Source organism: Anoplopoma fimbria, chromosome 8 (assembly GCF_027596085.1).
Source record: "Anoplopoma fimbria isolate UVic2021 breed Golden Eagle Sablefish chromosome 8, Afim_UVic_2022, whole genome shotgun sequence".
Lineage (NCBI taxonomy): Eukaryota > Metazoa > Chordata > Actinopteri > Perciformes > Anoplopomatidae > Anoplopoma > Anoplopoma fimbria.
Window position 1 is genome coordinate 2199731 of NC_072456.1, and position 25039 is coordinate 2224769.

The 25039-nt window shown below is 40.1% G+C and overlaps 2 protein-coding genes across 2 annotated transcripts in view; one reads left to right on the plus strand and one right to left on the minus strand.

Moving 5' to 3' along the window:
- Positions 1–464: 464 nt before the first annotated feature.
- im:7152348 (uncharacterized protein LOC559250 homolog) lies at positions 465–6765 on the plus strand. Its single transcript, XM_054602875.1, has 2 exons — positions 465–823; positions 6723–6765. The coding sequence occupies exons 1-2, from the start codon at positions 465–467 to the stop codon at positions 6763–6765; spliced, it is 402 nt and encodes a 133-aa protein (XP_054458850.1).
- The window catches only part of rab6ba (RAB6B, member RAS oncogene family a), a 49469-nt gene continuing 29124 nt past the window's right edge, over positions 4695–25039 (minus strand). The window contains exons 3-8 of the mRNA XM_054602603.1: positions 23630–23683; positions 23137–23242; positions 21158–21269; positions 16192–16285; positions 14403–14469; positions 4695–7738 (exon numbers count right to left, since the gene is read on the minus strand). Of these exons, the coding sequence (XP_054458578.1) occupies positions 7674–7738; positions 14403–14469; positions 16192–16285; positions 21158–21269; positions 23137–23242; positions 23630–23683 (498 nt within the window). The 3' untranslated portion in view covers positions 4695–7673. The remainder of the gene's footprint in view (positions 7739–14402; positions 14470–16191; positions 16286–21157; positions 21270–23136; positions 23243–23629; positions 23684–25039) is intronic.

Consider the following 25039-nt stretch of genomic DNA (forward strand, 5'->3'; position numbering starts at 1 on the left):
TTTCCCATTCAAATATAATGTTCAGTAGTGGAAACTGGTTTATGTAATGGTCAGGCATTTACGTTTTATTCAACTAATTTCTTTAAAGCAGCACACAAATCTTGACTTTACTGAAAATATACACGAAAGGACTAAATAACAATACAATTCGATTTTGTGGCAATTGAAATAAGTAGGATTTATTTTTCAATTTAGTTTTGCTAAAAATCTAAATCTTCAAATATTACTGCTGTGTAAATGTGTTTTTTTATTTTTTTATCAAGCAGCACATCTAATAAACCAATTTTTCTTTTTAACATAGACAAACTCACAGGGGACAAGGGAGAACCTTCAGCAACCATCTACTTCAACAAAACCTCATGATCAGTTTCTAGATAGTGGAGTGGTTTACTCACCCACTAACTACCACTAACTACCTCTGGGCCCTGCAGTGAATTTGTCACATTCTCCGGCTCAGCCTGACCATGGTTCTGTGTGAGGACGGCGAGTGCAGCATCTGCTTCTCGGCCTTCTGTCGGAAGGACAGGGTCCCCCGGGTGCTCCACTGCAGACACACCTTCTGCGAGCCGTGTCTGGAGACCATGTCGCAGGCCAGGAACGGGCTGCTCACCGTGGGCTGCCCTTTGTGTCGCCGTGTGACCTGCATAGGACACGGCCTCAGCCTGCAGGAAGCCCTGTGGGTCAACAGCAAGCTGTGGGAGCAGATACCTGAAGACGTGGACGCAGTGGCCGGGGAGGAGGAGGAGGAGGATGATGGACGGAAACAAGTGGCTCAGGAGGAAGGGATGGAGGCTAAACAAGAACCCTCGCTGCAGGCAGAATGGTTAGTGGGTTAGGGTTAGTCAGTGTAAACACTGTGGACAGTAAGACCAGTAGGAACTCAAACTGGTTTGCCCTTTTATGGGCATTTTAAAAACTATTTACAACTACTGAAAACTTTATGGAACTTTGACCTCTTGATTCCCATGATTTTAACTTCAATATTAAGAGTTTTTTTCTCCAATTGTTTCTGTTTTCAAGTGCCTTAAGAGAGAAAATGCACACAAAAAAGAAAGAAAGAAAATAAATTTAGAATCTTTAGAACAAGCGTTGAAGAATTTGGAGAATTGTACCCTGGGATCCAATAAATTCCAGTCATACCTAGCCATGCACACGTCGGTGTTAATCTGCACTTTTGTCCACAAAGCTTCTCATTAGCGCCTCAGCTCTGCAGTGCCTCATTTTGGTTTTGTGGGAGTGCAAATCCTGTCTAACATGAGGACTTTTACTTTTCAGTGCTTCCTCCAGGACAGCCAGAACAAAGGTCAAGCTGCCCGCGTTCTTTAGAAGGTTCAGCCTGAAAAAGCAACACCAAGAGAGCATTGTTCCTGGCAGTAGTGTGTAAGTTCTGACTTTTTGGGGAAAGGCAGATATAAGGAGACACTTAGTGAAAGTGTGGACTAATATTTATATTTGTTTGTCTTTTTATTTTAAGGGAAATGAAATCCTGGCGCAGGCTTTCAACTGAAGACAATTTTTAAAGGAGGCGGATCGAAGGATGTTATTCACGGATGGTAGACGCCACTAGAAGACTCAACCTTGTCAGCAGAGGGAAAGTCGTGGCCGTTGGGACCAATAATCCATTTGTGTTCCTGTCAAGACATTGTTTTGTCCCCGGCCAAAGGTGTCCACTCTCCCCCATTATTTATTCTAAGGCTTAATTCTCCCAGCTGGTGCTGTGGGATTTGGTTCAGCTGTCCCAGTGGGGACTCACGCCCAGGGACCCCCTCCTAGCAGATGGTGTCCTGAGGATGTTCCCTTTGGCAAAGCCACTGCTGAACATTGAATATAACTTATTGTTCTTTTATTTATGACAGCTAGTTGACAAAGTATTTAATAAATGTATTTTTGAAAGAATTTCTCCCTCTGTTTTCTTTACTTACTAATTCATGCTGATCATACCATGTGGCTTCGGGAGATGAAAGAATCATGAGCTCAAAGCAAAGACATGACAATTCACTACTTTACAGTGTGCATGATTTATGATACATCAAGTATTAAAGTGACTGAAATAAACTGAAGCCAGTAGGAGATTTCTGAGCGGCAGAAAGTGAATATTACTTTTGTGGGCTCCATGCACAACAAAGACGTGTCACAAAAGGCTCATTCAGCCATGAAAGGAGATTAAAAACGCCATTCAACGAGCATCTGGCAAGTTTTCCACCGAGGTAGATATTAAAATACTGGATCGTTACTATGATTAATTCTTTTGTGTCACCTTATGTGCACGTAAAGGTTCAAAAAAATACAGCATTACACCATTCTGGGAAGGAGAGAGAATTAAATCCCAGTCCCAAGGTCCCTGTTAAGTGTTAGTGTTTGGCGTTTCAGCCCTATTGAGGTCATTGTTATTTGCCTGCTTGGAGACACATGCTGGATGGAGCAGACGTTCGTTAGTTGTCATGCTGGTTTGGTAGCCAGCTAGTCCTAACAGGTCGTCTCAACTGTAAGCCTGGAGATTCATATTTTGATTGACAGGGTGTTTTTTTTTTCTCTCAGTACAACATAATTGTGTTCCCACAGTTTAATATTAGCACGGTGACTGACATCATCTCCTCCGTGATGCCAGACGCCGAGCTGCATCCAGGTTTGTTAATGAACTGGCATCAGCGGTGTTGGCTGTTTGTCACAGCTGCAGTCTGGAATGCTGCAGGAGAGCAGCAACCATGAGGAGAACCAAACAAAAACAACACCGGATTGTGAAAGTGCCACCAGCTTCAGTTTCGCAATGTATGTGTTGAACACTGGGATTAATGGGTGGAACAGAACAGGAAACAACTCCCGGTGTGGGTTGGCAGTGGGGGAAGTATTAGGATAATTTACTACAATATAAAAATACTTCATTACAAAGACTCCTTTATTTATTTAAAAGCTGACCTAAATAAAAGTAAAAAAGTATTAACAGAAAAACTGTATTCAAAGCAAAAGCACTCTATTATTCAGTAAAATGGCCCCTGTAACTGTCATATTTAAAATATGTAGCTGCAAAGTAACTACAGAGCAGTTACCTTCTTAAAAATAGTGCAGAGGAAAAGTGCAAAATTAAATGAAATACTCTAGTACATCAAAGTTGTACTTCAGTACAGTACTTGAGTAAACGTACTGAGTTACATTACACCACCGCAGATCGGTCTGGGCAGACTGACTAATGAGTCTGTTACCAGATCAGGAGCAGCACAACACATTTTATGGGAGGAATTCTTGAGGAGTCTTTGCAACAAACATGGCGCAAGAGAGTTTCCAAAGTACTGTCCATTACACAAATCAATAGTACATTCCTTTTTGAGTACGTGTATTTCACAAAGTGTTTTGGAGTTGGATAACCACAAATACAGTTGTGTGTTTGCAAAATCTGAGCCGGAACTAGAATAGAACTTTAGGTCTGTGAGAGTTATTTTGGATTTATTGCAAATATACTTCAGAATATTCACCACTAAAGCACTTGAAGTGAGACTTGATTGGCTAAACTGGGACTAAGCTGGTTTTTCGCCCCCAGGGGCCCCTATGCAGGTAAATCCAGCCCTTGTCAATACAGCAGGTAATTCCAATAACAGGAATAACGTCTAGTCATCAAAAGAAACTGGGTATATTTTGTTGTGTCACACTAGAAACCATTCAAGCTGCAACATGTACAAATACTTAACATTGACACAATTATTGCTTCATTACTGGTAACTAGACCAGTGGTTTCCAGACTTTTCTTTGGTCTGATGGATCAAAACATTCCTATCAGATGTACCCCTGACCCCAGTGACTCCTCACTCACTACTGTAAACCAGCCCCCAGCCGGTAGGGGCCACTCCTGATAACACAGCTGAGTGCACCTCTGACCTATTGTTAGCTAACAGCTCCGCAGATCACTTTTAATGTTTTGGACAGTGTTTTTGGCTAACTGCTAACAGCTAACGGAGCTTCCAGTACACACTCTGCTATACCGACTAAGTTATTGTTTTGGACAGCGTGCTTGGCTAACTGCCAATGGATAAAGAGGCTACCAGTACACACACTGCTGTATCGACTTACTTTTAATGTTTTGGACTGTGTTTAGCTAACCGCTAACAGAGCCATCAGTACACACACTGCTGTATAGACTAACTTTTAATGTTTTGGACGGTGTTTTTGGCTAACTGCTAACAGCTAACGGAGCTACCAGCAGTTTAATTTCTGTTTTTGGTAAGATTGTATGAAATGTCTTATACGATGACTTAGTCGATTGACTGTGTACATCGCTGCTTGTTTTTGACGCTTTTCTGGCCTTTGCTGCTAATTGTGGCTTGTTTTCATTCAATCACACAATAAAGCAGCGGTCAATACAACTGGTGGAGATTTGCATCCTACTGAGTGCACCTTTTCTAGTTGTGCCTGGTTTTAAAATGGAGTACCGCAGCAAAAAAATGGATATTGTCATTTTTTAAAATACGTTTTAATGGATGTTTAAATGATCATATAATGTATATTATACTCTGAGATTCAAGTAATCCAAGTTTTGTATAATCTTTGTCATTTTGCTAACATCATTTAATGGTTTACTCAAAGAAAGTAGAAGACCTCATTAGTGTGAAACAACACAATAAGGTGGACAGGTAATAGTATAGAAGACAGATAGCTGAGATGTGTACAGAAAAGTTAAGGGGGAAAAAGACATTCAGCATGACTGGTAATAAGACATCTTTATTAATCATTTGGAGAGACATGCTAGATCTCTGTACAGTGTGAATGGAGAGCCAGCTCTGGACTGATCAGGTCCGCTGCACAGAGCTGTAACAGAACATACACCCCCCCATAGCCTCCATCCTCAAGTGCTCACCCCCGAACCCCCCAACACACAAAGACATTTGTTGGTCCATTTCCAGGGAATGCTAAAATGGGCCTCTAAATGGGACTCTACTTTAATATGTAAGGGCAATAAATACAAAGGAACGTCTACAGCAACGGATTAATCATTTGTCCTCATTTAAAAATAAATACCTATCGAGTCATTTCTCAAAAAGTGCTCTTGTTACAAGGCTGTGTGGTCGGTAATGAGAGCAGTACATTCCTGTTTGGAGTTAATAAATAGGCAGCACCACAGGGGGTCGATACTTTATTACTTATTCTTTCAGTTGGAGGGATTATAACTTGAAATGAAACCTGTCTTTATCCATCCCAAACCCACAAGAGAGTGCTTTCCAGTCAATAAATCTCCCTTTGAGGTTCGATCCAACTCTGTCTCTTAGTATTATTATTATTATTTGGCTCATTATGTGGGTTAGAAAGGCTCACCAGTTTCACAAGAGTGCTCCCCTTTTTGGACACGTGTGAACAATCCATAAACGTTCAAGTCTACTCTAAGACACAGTACTCCAAGTGTTTTCTAAGACTTACATTGTCACTCTAATTCTAAAACATGTTCTTCAAAAAGTGCATTAAGATTTCACTCCAGAGATAAGTCAAAATCAAAGTAGTGTTCACAACACTGGCTGACCTCACCAGTGTATGTTATGATACCTGGCTCTAAAAAAACCAAAAAAACCCAACATTGCATAATGCCAACGTCAGTAGTCAGTTTCAACACAAGCAGCAAAGAAAACCTCATCTCAGTGGGGGACACGTCACGAGACAACCAGACAGGTCTTGAACTAAGTGACTGTACATTGACAATGAAGCTTTTCATAACTTCATATTAACCTGAAAGGTCTACAAGTGCAAATTAGTCTTCTGTCAGGACTGGAACTGTTTTAATATGTTAGCAGTTGTGTTGATCACAGAACCAGCACAGAAGTCTACAGACCAGCATCCAGGGGACTTTGTGTTCATGTTCCTCTGCTTACGTACAGCGTATAGACAGACTACCGTAATCACAACCACCAAGATATCACACAATGCAACGGCAGGTGTCATATTGTTGTGAGTGGGGGAGAGGGGGGGGGGGGGGATCTATGACATACCGTAAACAAATGGTGACCTTTGTGGTGCCGTGATGTGGCGAGAATGTAACAAATTGGCAGTGGCCCTCTATGCGATTGCATTCTAACGTTGCCTATACAGAAAGCACACATTTACACGCACACCTGCACACGACAAAGAGATATTCAGAAGTCAAGTATACAAATCAAGTTTGACAGTTTTCATAAACAAAAAGACAGTCATTATCAGAGTGCAGTAAGTCACTGGTGTATTGTTACCGTTTACGAATTCAAACTTGTGTACACTGGTAGACAGTACCTATGCTCAAAAACTAGGCATGCATTAGATACTCAAGATGTTGCTGTTCAGATCCTGTTAAACTGCCAGACGCAAAGTTATGGATCCCACAGAGGTTACTGGCAGGAGAGCTGTGATTGGCTCTCCAAACCTGAGGCTTTTTTAGGCTAAAAGGTTTTCTATAGAGGTGAAGTCCCGCCCCTTCCGGCGGTGGACCACCATGGGACCTTAATTAGGAAAAAATACGTACGGCTGTCACAGAGAGACAAATACATTTTTTTTCAGTGCGTGGATATAGCCAAGTTAGCTAGCTAGCTAGCAAGCCAAAGTAACGGCCGTGTTGGTGTTAGTGACGTACAAACGGGCTCAAAAAATGATTCGTTTTTCGCCATTGACCACCCTACATATATTTTCCAGAATGAGGTCCCATGAGTGACACTGCAAAGGAGTGCAGTTTGCCTCTCTATGTTGAATTCAGAGCATTTCTATTGCCTCCACAGGGCTCTCAACATGGCGACGGTTGAGCCGGCGGATCGCAGCTAACGGTGCTAACAGCATGAACAGTGCAAACAACTGCAACAGTACTGACAGTGTTAACCTGGGGGTGGGGGGCTGTTGGTTGGCTGCTACTATTCTGCAATGACGCTGTCGATCTGGACGGCGTTATCAGTTGTAATCGCCGTATGAGAGCAGTGCAGAACTGGGGCTGCTAGCCATGAACTAGCCAGTGGTTCATGCTCACTGGGACTCACATGCACTAAAAGCACAAGTGGCACCCCCGGCTATGTAAACTAAGCAAAGAGAAGCACAGATTTGACTCAATTCTCTGCTCAGGTTGACATTAATCCACTATATCTTTACATAGATAATAGTTGTCTATTACTATATTAATGTTCTGGACATCAAATAGAACCCTTAAGATTAAAACAGGTTCTGTCTAGGTAATAACCCTCAAGATGGTTAAGTGTAGGTATAAATGAGTGGGATCCATAAAACTACGTCTAAAACCATCTGTTCTTATCCAGCCCTCAAATACAGAGCTAAGTTGTTTGCATCTTTTTAAGAAAAACAACCTTTCCAGTGAGATTTCCCTGAATATACAAAAATACAAAAAAGAAACTGGGGAAACTTTTTTTTCTACTTAAAAAAATCGTATCCACATATGTAACTTGGGGTTCTTTTTCACATCTATGCCTTTTTCTCTTTCTCTCTTTTTGTTTGTTTTTTGCAAGTTGTAAGACATTTTTTGGCAGTTTCATTAACAAAGTAGGCTACACTACTTTTAGAACCAAATTCACATATTGCTATTTCCAACCGATGACCAATAGTCAGGTGAGGAGGCCAGATTCTCAACGTGCAAAGTCAACTGCAGGTTAACCAATAGGAAGCAACATAACAAGCATGTGGCGTGAATGATGTTTTGTTTTTTGTTTCCAGGACGGTGCTGAGGATTAACAGGAACAGCCGCCTTCAGTAGTCTGGGGCTCCTGCGGTTTGTCCAACTTGATGTCGATCACTGGAGAACCACGTTAAGGAAGCTTTGGAAACATTTGGTATTGGATCAGCGACATGCACAGATCAATTAGCTGATGTGAATATTCATCAAAGAGTAGAAGCAGACAAAAGAGATCATTCATTCATGTTATGTTCAGAGAACTAACAGTATGAACGTTTAATGGAGGGCTGTAGTACCACTGTTATACCACTAGATGGGCCATTTCCCCATGTATCTATTTCATTTCTGGACAAGGAAACAATTCTAACTAATTATAGACCAAAAAAAACCAACCTATGTGGGACAACCAATAAATATAAACTTTACACAAAAAAAAAAAAAAGTAAAAAGTACAATATATAAAATATGATCAGTAGTCAATTCATTTTAGAAAAAGTGCTGTAATGAATGTATATTCCTAGGCATATACTGTACATGTTATTCAGCTCAACAGGAAATCCCTTCTTCTATTGTTGGTAATAATGAGAATGGATATTTTTGCCACTGCTGTGCAACAATTAAAGCTGATGCACTATTGTGTGTTAATGAGTCGCTGTAAGTCAAAATGATTCTGCAGTTGTTGTTTTTTAAATAAATTCAGATATTTCCAGTCAATCTTCCAGAGCATTTGTAGCACTTTGCAGTGAGAGCAAGGGGCAGACCTGCTCTGTTTTTTTTAGGAGACAAGAAGTGCATCATGCTTCCAGTATACTACAGCTGGGGAGTGTGGCAGCACAGCACCTTATTATTCACTTTTCTTGTGTAATTTATGCGTGTACAGGGAGGGGCCCAGGAAGACTGTGGCCTACATATTGTATGCAAGGGAGTGTGTAAACAGTCCCACTGGGGCTTTCAAATGCCCGTCCTGCAGCGGCTGGTGCTGTTAAATGCAGCGGGTTGATGTGTGTGTTCTCATATGTTAAGGAAGCATTTCATCGTGGCGTGGTGACATTTGAAGGACAGTCTTTAAATGCACAAGTATACTGCAGCACTCCCATTTGGATTGGCTCCCATCTGAAATCTGGAGGCTTTATCTCTGTGGCCGGCATTACCAAACCAAATGAGCAGACTAAATATTTCAGTCCTCTGATACCTGTGTGTGTGTGTTTGTGTGCAGCTCCAGTCGACAGCATCTCCTGAACAGTGAGTAATGAGTCCCCTTTCTGTGCCACCAGTAGTAGCATATGTTTCATATTGTCAGTGTGTGCCCAAGTTGTTCCTGAAGTTAAGAGCTTGTAACGACTTTTAAACAATAGATGGGCGGCTTACAGCTGCAATAAACATCTGCCAGGCATTGTCTGTTCCAAATGGCAGCCATAAGGGAACCCTAATAACCGGAAATCATATGTTAAAACTACATGAATCGATTTTTGTAGCCACTCGGGGGCAGCGCAACCAAACTGTAAACCCATCACAGACACATCAACTTTTTAAGTTGATATCGTGAAAGAGTTGCTTCTTTTGACATCCAGCCAATACTCTGGAGGGAAATATCTGTCTCTTTACTTACTTAATTGCTGCCAGCTTTTAATGCTGGGCAGGTAGCGCACAGAGCGTTTATTACAGCTTCTTCTCTAAAAAACATGCTGATAATGAGAGTGGACCATAAAATCAAAATAAAGAGCTGCAAGATGCTAAAACGCAATGTAGCAATGAGTGGAACTGCAGAATTTAGTGCTTATTCTGTTAGGGGTTTTCATTACTAGCAATCCCTTTCTCATAACTCCCAGTCATTTCGTCTACTGTTAGAAAAAATAGATCGATGCACCTTTTTAAATCATATCTTTAAAAGAATATCAACTAGACGAGAAAGCCAAAAATGTAACATTGGAGAGTCAACGTGCTGTTCAACAGCACAGGAATTGTTGCACATCTGATAACACAATTTATTAGGGACACTTTTAGGTTGATGTCTCAATTTGGGAGAGAAGCAATACTATCCTCTGTTTTGGCTGTTTTCTATGATTCATATCTCAACTGATGTAACGTACTTCACAAAACACCCCTGAATAATAAAAACTCCTTCTAACCAAATCTATTAACTAAATCACGGAGAGGCTGCCTTTTTTCTGATCACGTTGAGCCTGGAGTGATTCATTTTGCTCTCTGGCTCGCTCTCATTAATGTGGATGACCCCAGCACTTGATCTGGGTCAAGCAGCCTCTTCACGCTCTCTGCGGTCCCATAGTGGTGATGATACCCAGTGACCCTGTAGGAAATTGTTCTCAGATAGAGAGCAGAAGACTGTGCCCCATAGGCCCCGACATCCACCATAAATCAGCGTGACCCAAACTGGCAATTAAAGGGAACAGAGAGTACACTGTGATTACTTTCTAAAAAAACACAGAGTGAATCTAGGACTTGTTTTTAAAAAAGTGGAACTACTGCGAGAAAACGTTAACTTTTCTTGTATCCAAGTTTTCCATTAAATCACACTCTGTAGGTTACTTTTGTTTACTTTTTGTCTTTAGCAGTCCATGAATTGTTGGTTAACGGCCTTTACACTTCATTTTTTTTGGGTGATTCATTCGCAACTTTTCCCCCCACAAATAAAGGTATCCGCTAATCACATTATGCAGGACATTCACTGTAGTGTACAACAACCAAGCCCCCAAGAAGAGCGTCAGGCTTTGAAGGAAATTTGACATAGTGGCCGAATGGGGAATAACAATTTCGGGGTCCGTCACATTATGCCATGGGGCCCAAAAAGACTTTTCCCCATAGACTTACATTGGGAAAGAGACGTCTGAAGCTCATTGGATTTTTTTTTTTTTAAGAATATCAACTTCCCAGTATGAACGCTTGAATATCCCTTGTTTAAATAATTGGGTCCTGGAAGTTATAAAATGTAATACTAGCCAAATCCATGAGCCGGAATGAGCCTGAGATCCAGGCTCAACCGGGGGCTGGAAGGGGGGGTTAAAAGAAAGGCTTGTGCCCTATGGGCCCGATAGTGTAGAATATCGGAATACTTTAATCCAAATTCTATACTCTGAAGTGGAACTTTATTTTGCTTTGTGTGCCACTGAGCAACTTTCATAAGAATGAACGGGGCGAAGCCTCCAACTCTGTATCCAGTTCTCTTTAGACTTCCATGACAACAACACAGAGGCACTGTAGTACTAAACAAGACGGCTGCTCTGAATCTATGGGATCCTGGGAGTTGGTCCTCTGCCTTCACAAATCTATTCAATGATCAAAAAAGTATTGCAAATGGCTGCCAGTATGAATCGTTTTGATGCATAATATTCTAAATAGCATTTCTATGTTGCTTATTCGTCACGCCCCCTGTGTAAAGGCTTTAATATGAAGAAGAATGTAAATATCCAGTGCACCAAGCTTAATTAAAGTGCAGGTGATCAAACAGCCACATTCAGGCTATATAACATGCATTTATGTATCCTGGTCTAAGCTCATTTCTGCCCCTCTCCTAGTAAAATCAATACTATTCACAATGCAATAACAACAGAGGAGCTGCTCCATTAACTGACAATGACAGCAGAGACACAGAGCTGCTGAGGAACTGTCATCTCCTGCCATCCATCAGATCCCCCCCACATCCATTATGCCTCATTAAAGACAGAGATAAAAAACAGGAAGAGAGATATAGGTAATTGGCTGGATGTGAGTGATGCCTTATAGCCAGGAAATATGTCAGACTGCAATAAAAAAAAAGCAGAGGGGCCATCCCATAGTTCAGAGGGCTGTGAGATTACCGAGTTTATTATTGAGGTTGTGCAGTTTGCAAAGGCTGGACGACTCCCGGTAAATGATGAGTGGGCGATAATCAGAGATGCTCAGGGAGACAAATGTAGGCATTCCTTCTCCACACCAAGGTCAGCATCTATTTATGTTTGAATTGAAGCAAATTAATGCTGCAGTGATGGAGACGGCTTCACGCAGAACGAGTAATGACATTGCTATATGCACATAGTAAAAAAAAGAAAAAAAGAAGCAATTTCATAATTCACCCACAGTTACCATAGAGATGGCACCTCGAGTTGACGAGGATGTGAAGGTCTAACGCAGTCAGAGGAAAACATCGACAACGTGAAATGCTGCTGATTTAGTGTATGTACATTAGAAAAATGTGTTTTCGTTGCTTTTAGGGACAAGCATTGGATACGGCTCAGAGTAAAGTTGAAAAGATAGGATGAGGATCGTCAAGTGACCATATGTAAAATCAAACAGGTTTTATTTAATTCCTCCTGTATCTACTGGACATTTAGAGATCCCTTCCTGATGCAATTTCAATGTAAGTGATATTGGTTCTTCTCAATAAAACAGTCCAAAATTTAGCCAAAGATAGTGTTAGACAAATCCTATATACAGATTTGTATTATTAGAAAATTACTGTTTCTTTTCAATTCAAAATGTCTCCTCATCACTCCAGAACTTGGCTGGGAATCATCGTGTTTTTAAGTTTTCTTCAGTATCACAACAGTCTAGTGATCTCATTCATAGGTATTCTGCAAATTTGATCTGCTAATAGATCACAGTATACATTTAATGATGACAATTTTCCCAAATGGAGACAAAAATAGGCTAAATAATCAGGACTTAATCTATATCCCGCAAAAAGCTAACTCACTGACTCCGTAGTAACATTATCCTACTGTTGACAGCCCCCAAAGTGTGTCTGAGGATGCAGACCTTTTCGTCTTTTCCGCAACAAAACTACTGACTGCCAACTTGCACAACTGTAAAAAACATCTGCTTTTGTCTTTTATTTAAAGGAGAAAACTGAACAGATATTTAACCTGGCCTATGAGGGATGGATATGTATATGAGGGTTTCATTTTCGTTCTAGCCATATAGCTTATTGTAAAAGGTGTATCACTAACATTCATATCACTATGTATTATACAATATCTAAGTGGTCTTTGTAGGAGTGGGCATTTATTTATGTAACTCGGTGACTCTGGTGCTGTGATGATGGACTTCAGCTTTGTTGGTGAGACAGTGCTGTCATCTCTGTTGGTCTGTGTTGTTGGGTTCTTTTCATTAGGCGATGATTTTGTCTTTTGTTTTCCTCAGGCTACATCCACACTACTACGTTTTCGTTTTAAAATGAATATCTTTTGCTATATTTACGCCTAGCGTACAGACTACTCATGAGTTTTACAATCCCTGAAACGGAGACGTTGAAAACGCTACCATGATGCTACACTGATACCATGTTAGTTTGAAAATGTGCAGGTTGTGCTTTAGTGTCGATGGGCAGAAACGGGGACCTTTGAAAACAATGACGCAGACACTCATGTTTACTGCTTGATTTAGTTTTAGCAGTCACAACGGGTCCTTCCCTGATTCATAACGCCGCCGGAAGAAAACAAACAACATCAGCCACAATTATCAATCGACTACCAGGTTAATTGAACATGGATAAAGGATTAAGTTGCTGACTTTGTTGTCTATACTAGCAGCTGTTGTGCAGTTAAATTCTGCATTTTATAATTCTACTACTGTGAAGCAAGCTGTTATTGAAGCGATTTGCGAACTGCATGTCCTGCAGCATTATCAGCCCTATGTAGCAGACATTTGAAGTAACAGTTTGCAGCTTTGAGGAAGGCAATGTACACAAACCGTAGGACTTTCCTTTTCATATCAATGCTCATTTTGTTCTGCATAGCTATTGTGAAGTTCACAAAGAAGCTGTAAACGAACAAAAGCATAAATGCTCTCCAGTACGACAGGGGCTTCCAGCCACCCGGCAGAGCTACCAGTGTTTGAACAGACAACACAGTCACCGAGAAGAAACGAGTGAACTAAATTGTTTTAAATGTTGAGGTTATAGTAAATACAGAACTGTAGGGGGTTCAAATCAGAAAACGCTCCAACTAGCTAAAGGGCTTTCTTTGAGAATCAACCCAATCAAAGTGGAGTGCAGATATATTATGCGTGAAATGCCTCTTTTCATGCAGACTACAAAATCTCAATGAGTCTGAGTGTGAAGTGTAGGCTGTTACCCCTGTCTGATATATTTACAGATGTTAGAATCAATGCGGGAGCAGAGCCAACACAGTGTAACGACTCTCTTTAGTCATTGATTAAAATGATTGCTGAAATCTGTCTCAGCTGCTGTATTTTCTTCCTTTAACATCAGACATGAACACGTGCGTCTCTTGAATCAAATCACTCCTTCAATGTAATCAAAACAAATAAATTCTACAAAATTGAAAAACCATCCTAGATGCTCTCAATAACTGTGTGATATTTAAATTTGTTTGCAGTATCAAATGATCAAATGCTACTTCCTGAAGAATATCATGAAGGAGTTGTGTGTTAGGAGAGTGAAAACAGCTGCAGACCCTGACAAGTCTTCCACAGGTGGAGCTGTGACATGCTTCAGATGACAGCAGCAGATATGAGGTGCCAGTTAGCAGAGTTGTCTGCAGCAGCACCGCGGGACCATGGTAGGACACCGAGACTCCTGTCTGGTTTAAATGAGCAAAACCTGCCTACCCACAATGCTAAAACAGTAAGCTAGTGTGCCGAGGTAAAAACACATTTAATTGGACACTAGCTTATACATATTTTAAAAATGAGCGGTCAATGATGTTATCACATGCAGATTTCAAAGAGAAAAAGTTTCCTCTGAGCTTAAGCGGTTGACATATTGGTTTTAAAGTAGGTTTCATGAAAAAGGGGATTTTCATGATATGTAAATAGGTCAAAAGGATACTCCCTTCTTTGCTTGTTTCTTGCATACTTTCCATTCCGGGAAGAGCAGCCGCAACACGCCGAAACAGCTGGAAAGACAGACACAGAACGAGGGCATGTTAATTTAATGAAAGGTGAAAATATTATGCAGAGATCCAGATAATATCCATCCTTTTTTCCTAAGGTCCATGCAGCCATTTACCATTATTCATTTGACTTGGATATGATCTCGCTTTAGATTGGTTAAGTCCATAAACATGGTGACGGTTTGTAGTTGCCACAGTTAAATGATGTTATTATGGAGTAATCACTGTGGATGCTTACCCGACCAGAGCGAATAACACGTCTCTGATGTTCACTTTCAAACATTATGGGAAAGAACACAAACAGATGCTACCTATTGCAATTTTGGGTACCTCACATGGTCAAGATACCATTGTTTTAGATGATCACCTTCATCGACTTGTTGGAAATTTGAAATCATAATCATAAAACTGAAGAAATCCCAGTTTCATCAGCAGGACAGAGGGATAGCAGCGTTGGACAAACAAACAATTCTCAGATACCCTTTCACATTCAAATCAAAAGGTCCCTGCTTCACATTTATGGATCAATGGATTATCATCTATAAGTACAGGATGTTTCAAGGAATAGCTCACATCACTTTTTTTTTTTTTATCAAGCATGTGCACATATTGGAACAAACTCTGGCTTAAGCATCTGTTAATTTTCTCTTTTGTATGGTTTTGTAATGGAATAATAAATAAATAAATAAATTCATCAATCATCTCAATTGAGGCTAAACAAAACAAAGAAGTCATGTTCACATGATGACTTGACACGTCTTCCAGTGTTAAAAACCACTGTTCGATATGTAGTCTTACTGCATAAGTTATTAGTTCTCATGAAAGATGGTGAAATTGATGCTGACATTTCATTTCAGTGAATAGTGCTGACACAGCCAAACCGCATGAACACTGCAGCCTTTTGGAGGCAGCACTGTGACCTTTGATTTGTAGGTTTCACACCACTGTGTTCCATCCTGGCATTTCACTATCTGAGTCCACTGTCCTGAAGTAAGGTGAAGAATAGCCTCCTCTGTCTGCGCCGCTGTGGGCTGAGAGAGGCGGCTGCCAGATACACCATTCACTGACAGACACAAAACAGCTTGCCTTCAACTCGCTACTTATTAACTCAACAGACAGTCATTGTTTTGGACCACAAACAGCAGCTCAGAGACAAAAATCGCTGTTGTCGAACCGGGCTACTTTCCCCATAAATAACAACAGTAGTTTGTACGACGTGTCACCTCCATGGACCATCATGGAGACATAATCATTAAATATGTTTGATAAAGGTGCATTTTTTCAAGCAGTCTCTCCTGAGAACATTCATGGTGTTGCACTCGGTCGTTTGCACAAAAAGTGACAAAAATTGTTATGTAAAGACTGACAGAGAGAGAGAGTTCAAACCCTCTCACCTCCACATGGCTAGCCAATTAAGTTAAGTGTGGCTGTGTTAAGAGGGTGTGAACGCCGGATTGGTGGTTTGAAAGTTATAGATATTCTTGGAAGCGACCTCAACTAACTTGACATCGGATGGTCAGGGGCACATGGGGTTCAGGAGCTGTTCAGCTATCTGGGAAGCACTTCGATACAAGTTTTCTGACACCAAACATGCAAATAAAAAATAAAAAAACGACATCATAATCTATGATGACATTTCTGTAACTGCATTAGTCAATCTGAATGGTCTGCAATTTCCTATTAAAGACATAACATATCTTCACAACAGACCTGCTATGTACTCACCTGTTTGACGTTGTATCCCGTCTTGGCGCTGGTCTCTATGAACATGACGCTCAGCTCTTTGGCCCTCTGTTCGCCTTCCTCAATTGTGATTTGCCTGTGGAAAAGAGGGGAGTCATCATTAAAACACTGCAGATTAATGCATTAGAAATAAAAGTAAACTGTTTACAGACTGTGGGTACGAAGCGGAGGCTGAGTTCCTCACATCGACACATACAACAGAGACAAGCAGACAATAGACAAAGACTCGCAGTAAAGCCCCATTATCTGCAGCTGAAGCTCCTGTTATTCTAGGCTAGTGAGGATACACCAGACTTAATTAGCTAATGACTGTGAATGATTCATTATATTGTCCTGCGAGACATTAATAACAGCCAATTTGCATCAGATTTTAATGAATCTGGCAGTGTCTGTTTGGCTCTCGCTGTGAAACGGAGACTGTGTCAGGTGTCCATTAACGGAAACGGAGAGATCGGAGATCCTGCTGACTCTGCAGCCCGCGCAGCAGTAGGTTCGTTAAGACGGCCGGCTTCAATCAACCTGCCGCTAGTCTTCTGGGAAAACAACGACGTAACCAGACTTCTCCGCTCCTCTCATGACAAAGGAAATCTTAGCTGTACAAACAAAAAAAATTTTGATTTGAAATAACCCCTAACTGGCTGTAATGCCAGTACAAACCTTCTCACACCGACAGCTTATCCTGTTGTGCAAAACATCAAACAGAGCAACATTACGCTCCTCCTTCGCATCAGAGCATCGAAGAAAGAGAGTTGCAGTCTTTGTGAGGTAAGGGAGAAGAAGTTTCTGCATCGAGAAGAGAAAACAGTGCACTGGAGATGCATTTACATAATAACACCAGCTAACAGAGTTGCACCAGTACTGCTACCTTAAACAACACAGAGACTTATTCATCCTCAGACGGGTAGTTGGCAAGAAAATTGCAAAATAGATGCAAAATATGTGGCATCCTAGCCCCATTCATGCACGCTAGCAGAGCATTTGGAGTTTATCACACTTCTTTTAAGGTATATGCAGAGAGGTCATTACTATCTATAGTCATTATGAACTCAGCATAAAGTTAACAAAAAGATGAATTTGATCTTTGCTTCCTTTTGTTCATTTTTTTGTAGTGTAACCACATATTCTCCCAGAAGGCATCAAAAACCAACTTGATAATTGATGATACAACCTTGTGGAGGCCTATTTATATTTTTGATTCTTCCATAGATTTTATTGTGTAGATATTGTAAGATATATTTGTTGCTGAGTCAAGCTACACTAATAAATATATATATATAGTAAAAGTCAGCATACAGCACATCAAGCTCCTCTTTGTTGCACCTAAACTATGCATACTCAAACTACCCTAGGTACTGAGTATTTTGAAAAGCTCAACCACGCATGGACAAACCAACAAAACAAAAAGAGAGCCAAGCTGACGGAGGTGCTTCTCTCGAAGCACAATGTAGCTAAATTGACTTATTTCAAGTTGTTTCTTAAAAGGTCCAGCGACACAGCTACATAGAAACACAGAATCCAGAGAAGAACACACTACATCCCTGCCAGACTTGTATCTCTCCTCACACTGAGGTGTTCAGGTTCATTTTTCAATGTCAGCCACATTATTTACAGTGCTGTCAGTTTATGTGCCAAGTCATGTCCTCATACACTGACATACGATGCACACGCACTACTTATTCTTTTTCATTTTATGTATATTCTGACATCCAAATAGACTCGTCATTATCAGTTCTGACAGGGTAGCAACACTGGAGCCACTGAAAACAAGGAACAGTGCCCATAGTGACTGCAACATTTATCATCTGTTGTATGTGCAACATTTACTGGCTCAACCACAATTGCACAAGGGAGAAAAAATGTGGGGTGCTGTAGGTTAAAAAATAGAAAAAAAAAAAAATTGACTGACCTCCTAGAAAAAGAAAATTAGGAAAAGATGCTGAGGTTACGTTACACGCAGCGGTTAGCCTTTATTTCTTTACCAGGGAACATTTACTGGAGATTTAACTACCATGCCCCATTAATTCCCAACTTAATTGCAGTCAACATAAATGAGCTAAACATTTAAGTTAAAAGGTTCAGTACGTTCAGTTCACTGTTGTACTGGAGGTCAACATTTTCAAAAATAATTTAATTTAGCACCACACCTATCGCTGTTGATCAATATCACACAGCTCAACATGTTATTCCCCAATAGCATTATCATTTTACAGATATGTATGTTATTTGAGTATAAAAACAAAATGCAATAATCCAATTTGCAATTTTATTTTTTAAATTCTTTATGGGCGTTCTATGAAAAGATTGAAATGAAAAAGGGAAAATCTGTTGAACAATTCATTTTCAAAGTGGTGAAAATATTCAAATTTGAAAATTTAAATGTAATAAAAACAATGTAACCTAATTTTCTGTTTATTCACGCAATAATCAAGTCAAAATTAAAGACATTCTCTAGCTATTTGAAAATGAAACCACATTTGACATTTCATTTTCAAAGACTTAACTTGCTCTACAGTGGAAAACATTTTTTGCACATACATTTTCAAATGTGAAATAAAATTTGTACAGCATGGTACGACGGAAATTAAGTGTCAAACAGCTATTTTATTTTATTTATATTTTAACGTGGTCATAGAACACACTTACAAGTATGTGAAAATGAAAATTGGATTATTGCAGTTTACATTATCATAACAATAACGTCCCCTTTGCGCTTCCATATGATTTGATATCATCTTAAATATGCTCTTTACTCTCTTGTGGAAACAGATGGGATTCTTGCCCAGTCTTAATGTACCTTCACAATCTCAAGCTCAAAAACCAAAGCTCTTGCCTTTGGTCTGTTGTCATGGCAGCAATGAACTTTTATTGACAGGTCCAACGAGAAGCATCCTTGAAACTGCTATCCCCGGCAATTTTTTTCTGCATGCCCTTCAGTCAGTTACACGTTGAATCTAAGACACAAGAATGCCGATGGCAACTTCTCTCTTCTGCTCAAAGTATATTCACGACATGTTAATGCTGTAGATGCTAATGTTGCTGCTCGGGAACATAATGCTGACAGGAAGAATTAAATTATGTGTGCATGATTTATGCATGGTTACTCACCACATGAGGACACATTATTTGTGAACGTACTCTGCTGAACACTTTAAAAAACCAGAGTGACAGGAAGCAGGAAGTAATCTGATTCTATGCTAGAGGATCAAACTCAATCACTCTACCCCACACTACCACACCAACATCTACCACGTTGGCCCACTTAAATGACACAAAGACCAGTCAACCAGAACACAAAGTAGATGGTCAACTGTTTTAGCAAAGTGTTGACCTGGGAAAACCAGAATAAAGGAAGTACCAGAAGTCGCTACTTAAAACAAGAGAACAGCAATAATACAGAAGAAAGATTGACTACTGGACCACAAGAATGTTTTAATGAAAGATAAGAAACAAATGCTTTCTCTTTGAAAACTTTCTTTTGTAAAGAGGCCGCCATCTATTCGAGCATACCCGAAAAGGGCTTGAGCGGACACCATTCCTTTATTTCTAGCGCCATCTGCTGTAACCCTCCAACATCACAGCTCCAGTGTGCATTTGTCATATCCGTTAGCTCAAGACCGAGTCCCAGCCTTCATTCAGGCTCACAATAACGACATGCTGCTGTTAAGCAGGTTTAATGTTTGCCACATTCACCATCTTAGTTTAGCGCGTTAGCGTGAGAACATTTAGCTAATTCCTGTTCTGTAGTGCAAACCTCGCCATGGTAGAAACTGACAATTTTTGCAGCTTTTATTAAGTGCTTAAGCAGTCACTGCACATATGCAGGAATAAAGTAAATTAAAAGTGCATGTTTTTTATGTGTTAACTAGTATACACTGCCATTTTGGATGGTTATTTCTTGTAAAAAAGATAATACACCACAAGAGACATCCTGGTAAAAAACAATCTAACCAATATAAAAACAAATACATAAACACAACTATTACTGAAAGTTCTGTATATCAACACAACTAAAAACAATGGAGATAACATAAAGTGGTTCATCTTATTTTTCTGCACTTCTTAAAGGATGTAAGGATTAGGACTTTAACATGCATTTTACAGGAAGCAACATTGGAACAACATCAGAACTTTTAACAGTGACTTTAAATCTGTATTCCATCTCAAGCAATGAGAATGTACCATTAATGCACCTTGGCACAAGCAATTTTATGGTTCAATTCTCCCTTTATTTTCCACAACTGTTTATTCATGTCATCTCTTCTTTACCCTGTTTCGAATCAATTTCTTTCTCCTTCTCAGCTATATTAAACATCAGCATTTTATCACCTCACTATAGAGTTATATCAATTATGTACGTACATTTATGCATGAAAAAATAATCCCCTTGTGCTCATGATTGCTCGAGTGTCACCAGGGGCTATGTCACTGAGCAATTTCTACAAGCAAGCAATCATTTTTACTCCTTTAAAAGCAATAAGAGCAGCTGAGTTGCCTAATGTTCCACCATAATTACTATGACAACACTAAACATAACCTGGCTAATTAGTGCATTCATTTAGATATTTGATACGTAAAGCAGCAAACGTTACTTTCTCATACCTTTCTTCACATGGGATTGAGGTGGCATTGTAATAAATTCATCTGGTAAATGAAGGAATTATATTGGTCTCAAGATAACCAGTTCAGTCTCATTCACATACAGATTTATTCAGCAGGATGCTCTGACATCTAATCAAATCAACTACTCTGCAGGGAGTCAGCCTGATTCTTTCATGTTTTGTTCTCGAGGTGCTCGACTGAATGTTCTTGACGGCTGACAGACAGACTGACACCTTGCACATTATTGTTGCCATGGTGTCAAGACATGAAAGGAGATGCTGAATAATAAAGACAAAAAACGCGATACAGGTGCTGTTGCAGGAGGCAGGTTAGTCTGGGACATACACACCTCTTATCTGCCAGGTCTGTTTTATTGCCGACGAGCATGATGATGACATCACTTCCCCTCTCTGTTCTCACGTCCTCGATCCACTTTGACGTCTGCTGGAATGAATTCACATCTGTCGAGGAGAAAAGACGAAGCAGAGTCAAATTAAAGATGTGGTTTGTGTAACTGCAGTAACATTAAATGAGATGACAGCTCTCCTGCTGCTACTGCTTTTAAACAAATCTATTAACATTTCAGCTGGATTTTTAAACACTGACTTGGTGTTTTTACATCAGCGGGCAAGAAAAAATCTGTGGAAATCTGTGAATGCAAAATGTATCAAACATTTTGTATTACCTGCTGCTGCTATTTATTATTGCAAGATAAAATCGAACAAATCCTGATGTTTGTCCTGATGTCCTGAAGATAGTAGCTGATTGATGATACTGTACAATACACACAGCGCTGAAATTACCCAATAAATTCATGGTACAGTGTACATGTACAGCTCTGTAGCATGTTTAAGTTCTTCATAAATCCCTTTGACCTTGCCAGGTCCATTGAGTATGCAGACTTGCTGACATGCAGACTTACAGTCTTATTGTATTCTTGGACTACTAAATTGATGACTGGCCACACTTCTTTTTCAGGGTGGGGGAAAAAAAAGCATGGGTTTGGGGGATGGTAACCCATATTTTTCCATAAAATCAGGAATAAAAATTAACTTCCTGAGCCCAGTCAGTAAGTATAATTTGCTCATTGAAACGATTAAATAGAAGCCACACATAGATTTGAGAGGGAATAAATTACACTCTGTCAGAGAAAATGATAAGTCCTCACAGTACTAGATATTAACATGGTATTACCTCTATGGATGAGCAAAGGCCACCTTCTAAATACTAGAGTTGTATACTTCTGTTTCAGTGTCCGACTACTGTTAAGCAGAATATATTAGCTAGGTGATATATTCAGGATAAACGGTTCTTTCTATGCATTAATGTATAATGTATAGAGGGCACCATCATCAAACAAAAAAAATTAATTGCGTAATTGGGCAACACAATAGGGATTGAGCCGATGGCCCACTAATGAAAGTACATTGTGCAGTATCAGGAACTGGGTGTCTTTGGCAACATTCCCGAGAAAAATGCAGTTACTGCTAATGCAAACAATTCCTACCGCTGCAGCTTCACAGTAACAGCATTTCACTGGCGAAACACAAGTTGACTGTTATTACGAATTAGTCACAAGAAATGTGTTGGGGAGCTTGACACTGACCGCTATCACGTAGCAAAAAAAGCCTCTACAAAACAAGACGGTGGCCATTTTCTGCAATCAGTTTGAAATATTGCAGGGAGTAATGGAACATGAAGGAGCAGCCACAGTGAGCTGTTAGATATGGATATCACACCTCCAACTTCTCATCGAGGTAACCAACTACTTTCACTTTCGCTGTTGGCAGACTTGTACCGTGGGCAGCATTAAATTAGATCACGGTTGCACATAGAAAGATGTATTGCCTGGCTTCTTAATAAAAACAATGATAGTTTTTTTTCTGCTGCCCCCTGTGTTGTTGGACCTGTAGTATTTAACTGCATTGGCTATTCCCATTAAATCAACCAGGACGGAAATTTTAAGGATTGCCACTTTAAGAGAATTTGATATGGGGGAAGGTTAATGCAATAAGTCTCATCTCAATGTACAGTGTGTCTAATGTGCTTATGGGAAATATCAAAGAGATATTTGTTATATCTCATCTTGGATTCTGCTACGAAGTGAAATTCCATCTGTCATAATTGTTTCACAGTTAGAGACAGTGAAGGTTTTGGCCTTTAAGTGAGAGAGAGAGATGGACTCTGGTTACCTGTGTTGACGGTAAACCAGTAAAAATACTTACAGATGAATACTTGCAGGTATAACAGAAAAAGGATTTGGACCCTCGGCGGGCCACTAGGTAGCTAAGTGTTATGATATTTAAATATGTCTTAAGGAACACTAACTTGTAATGTCGTAGACCACCACAGCCACAGTGGAGTCCCGTATGTAACTGGGGATGAGGCTCCTGAAGCGCTCCTGACCCGCTGTGTCCCAGAGCTGCAACCTCACCTGGGGTTCAGAGAGAGACAGCTGAGGAGACTGAGATTATTCAGATAGTCAGAGAGCCTGGAAACAGTCGGCTCCCTCCACAAACTCCCACTCATACACACACACACAAGAAGATATGCGTCTGAGGGTACTCAGCGCAGGTTAACACTCATTATTTATATGAGTGGACTCCTCGAGATGACACATCCAAGGTCGTACTGCTGTGTGAAAAGATTCCTCGAGGTAAACAGACATGCAGACATATTGCATTCATTTACATATGGCGAACAAGACAGAGGACATGCTGTTTATCAGTGAGCTCAAGCATTATTGTAGTAACGAGCAGAAAAAATGATATTGACACATTACATGCTATGACATTGTACTGTTATGACTGAGGCTTCTTACCGTTCGATCCTCCAAGTACATGGTTTTCGACAAGAAGTCAATTCCAATTGTGGCCTAGTTTAGGGACAGAAGATACCAAAAGATCAGCATCAATGTAAATACCTCCAAAAGCAAAGAACACAGTATTTAACTAGGAACTGAATAATGCAAGTAAAAGATGCAAAAGGGAGACAAGAGGAGGACAGATGACTGTAAGATCCACCGTTCACTACAGTCCTGATCACATCGCCTCATGTACGGGTGTATTGAACACCTGTATACTGTTATGCAATCCAAAACAACTGCACAGCAAAAAATGATACTGTTCAAGAAGGTTGTTGATTCAATTTTGATTATTTTCATGCTTGAAGATTATTTATTTTTTAAGTGGAGCAGGCTACAGCTGTGTTGACCCATGTTGTGTATTTTGTGCCACCTTGTCACCCTGACTTTGAAACCAGAGAGCATTATAGGTAACGCACGGGCTCCGTTGTCAATGTCATGGGAGAGCAGCTAATATGTGCTATATGCTGTGGCTAAATAAAAGATTTACAGTTAGTCGGAGTCTGAGTAATACTTGTAATGCCAGTCACATAAAAGTTAAAGATAGAACAATCCACAATTTAAATCACACCTTCGTTTTATGCATGCGGTATTGGAAACATATACACGTTATAAGTGACATGCATTTAGACGGAGTTAACAAGCTCTGGATTTATTGTGATAAGTAGGCTATATTCAGGCTCCCTCTGCAGATATAAATGATAAATAAGTGACTCTGGAGGAAATTCTGCAAACGTGTTCGGCGACCCTGATAAATCTCCTGCGACCCGCCTGTGGTCCCAGTCTTTGGGAAAAACTACCGCTGCTCAGTTACATTTCCACTTCAATAATCATAACAACTATTTTATTTCAGTATGGTTTTCATACTCAAATGGGCTGCTTAAAATCGCGGCTCGTATCATCTGACATTATCCATTTATAATAGCAATCTAATCATAACCCTCGTCGTGTCACGAGGCAGATGGCGCCACGTCTTCCTTCTTCAAGGGATGTTTACTTTCCACAGCCAAGCCCGAGGCTTTCTGCTTTGCTGCCTGCTGTGATATCATCAGGTGCTCTGGCTTGTACAAATCAAAACCTAGAAATCAATGTTTAACTGCAGATCTGGGTTTGTTTGTGTAACGGAAATTTTTGTATATGCCAGAACTGTTCACGTTTGGACATTTGACAGTTATGTGTTGGGAAATCTTCCTTACAGTCTATTAGAGTGTACGCACCCTAAACATTTCTAAGGAGTGATACTTGTAACGACAGCTGGTTAAGGCAGCTTTCATGTGGTGCATCCAGATGTTTGATGTCTCAGTGTGTGAGGGGATGAGAGTATAAGGGGCTCAACAGTAGCTGGTATGTTGGACTAACTCAGGATTA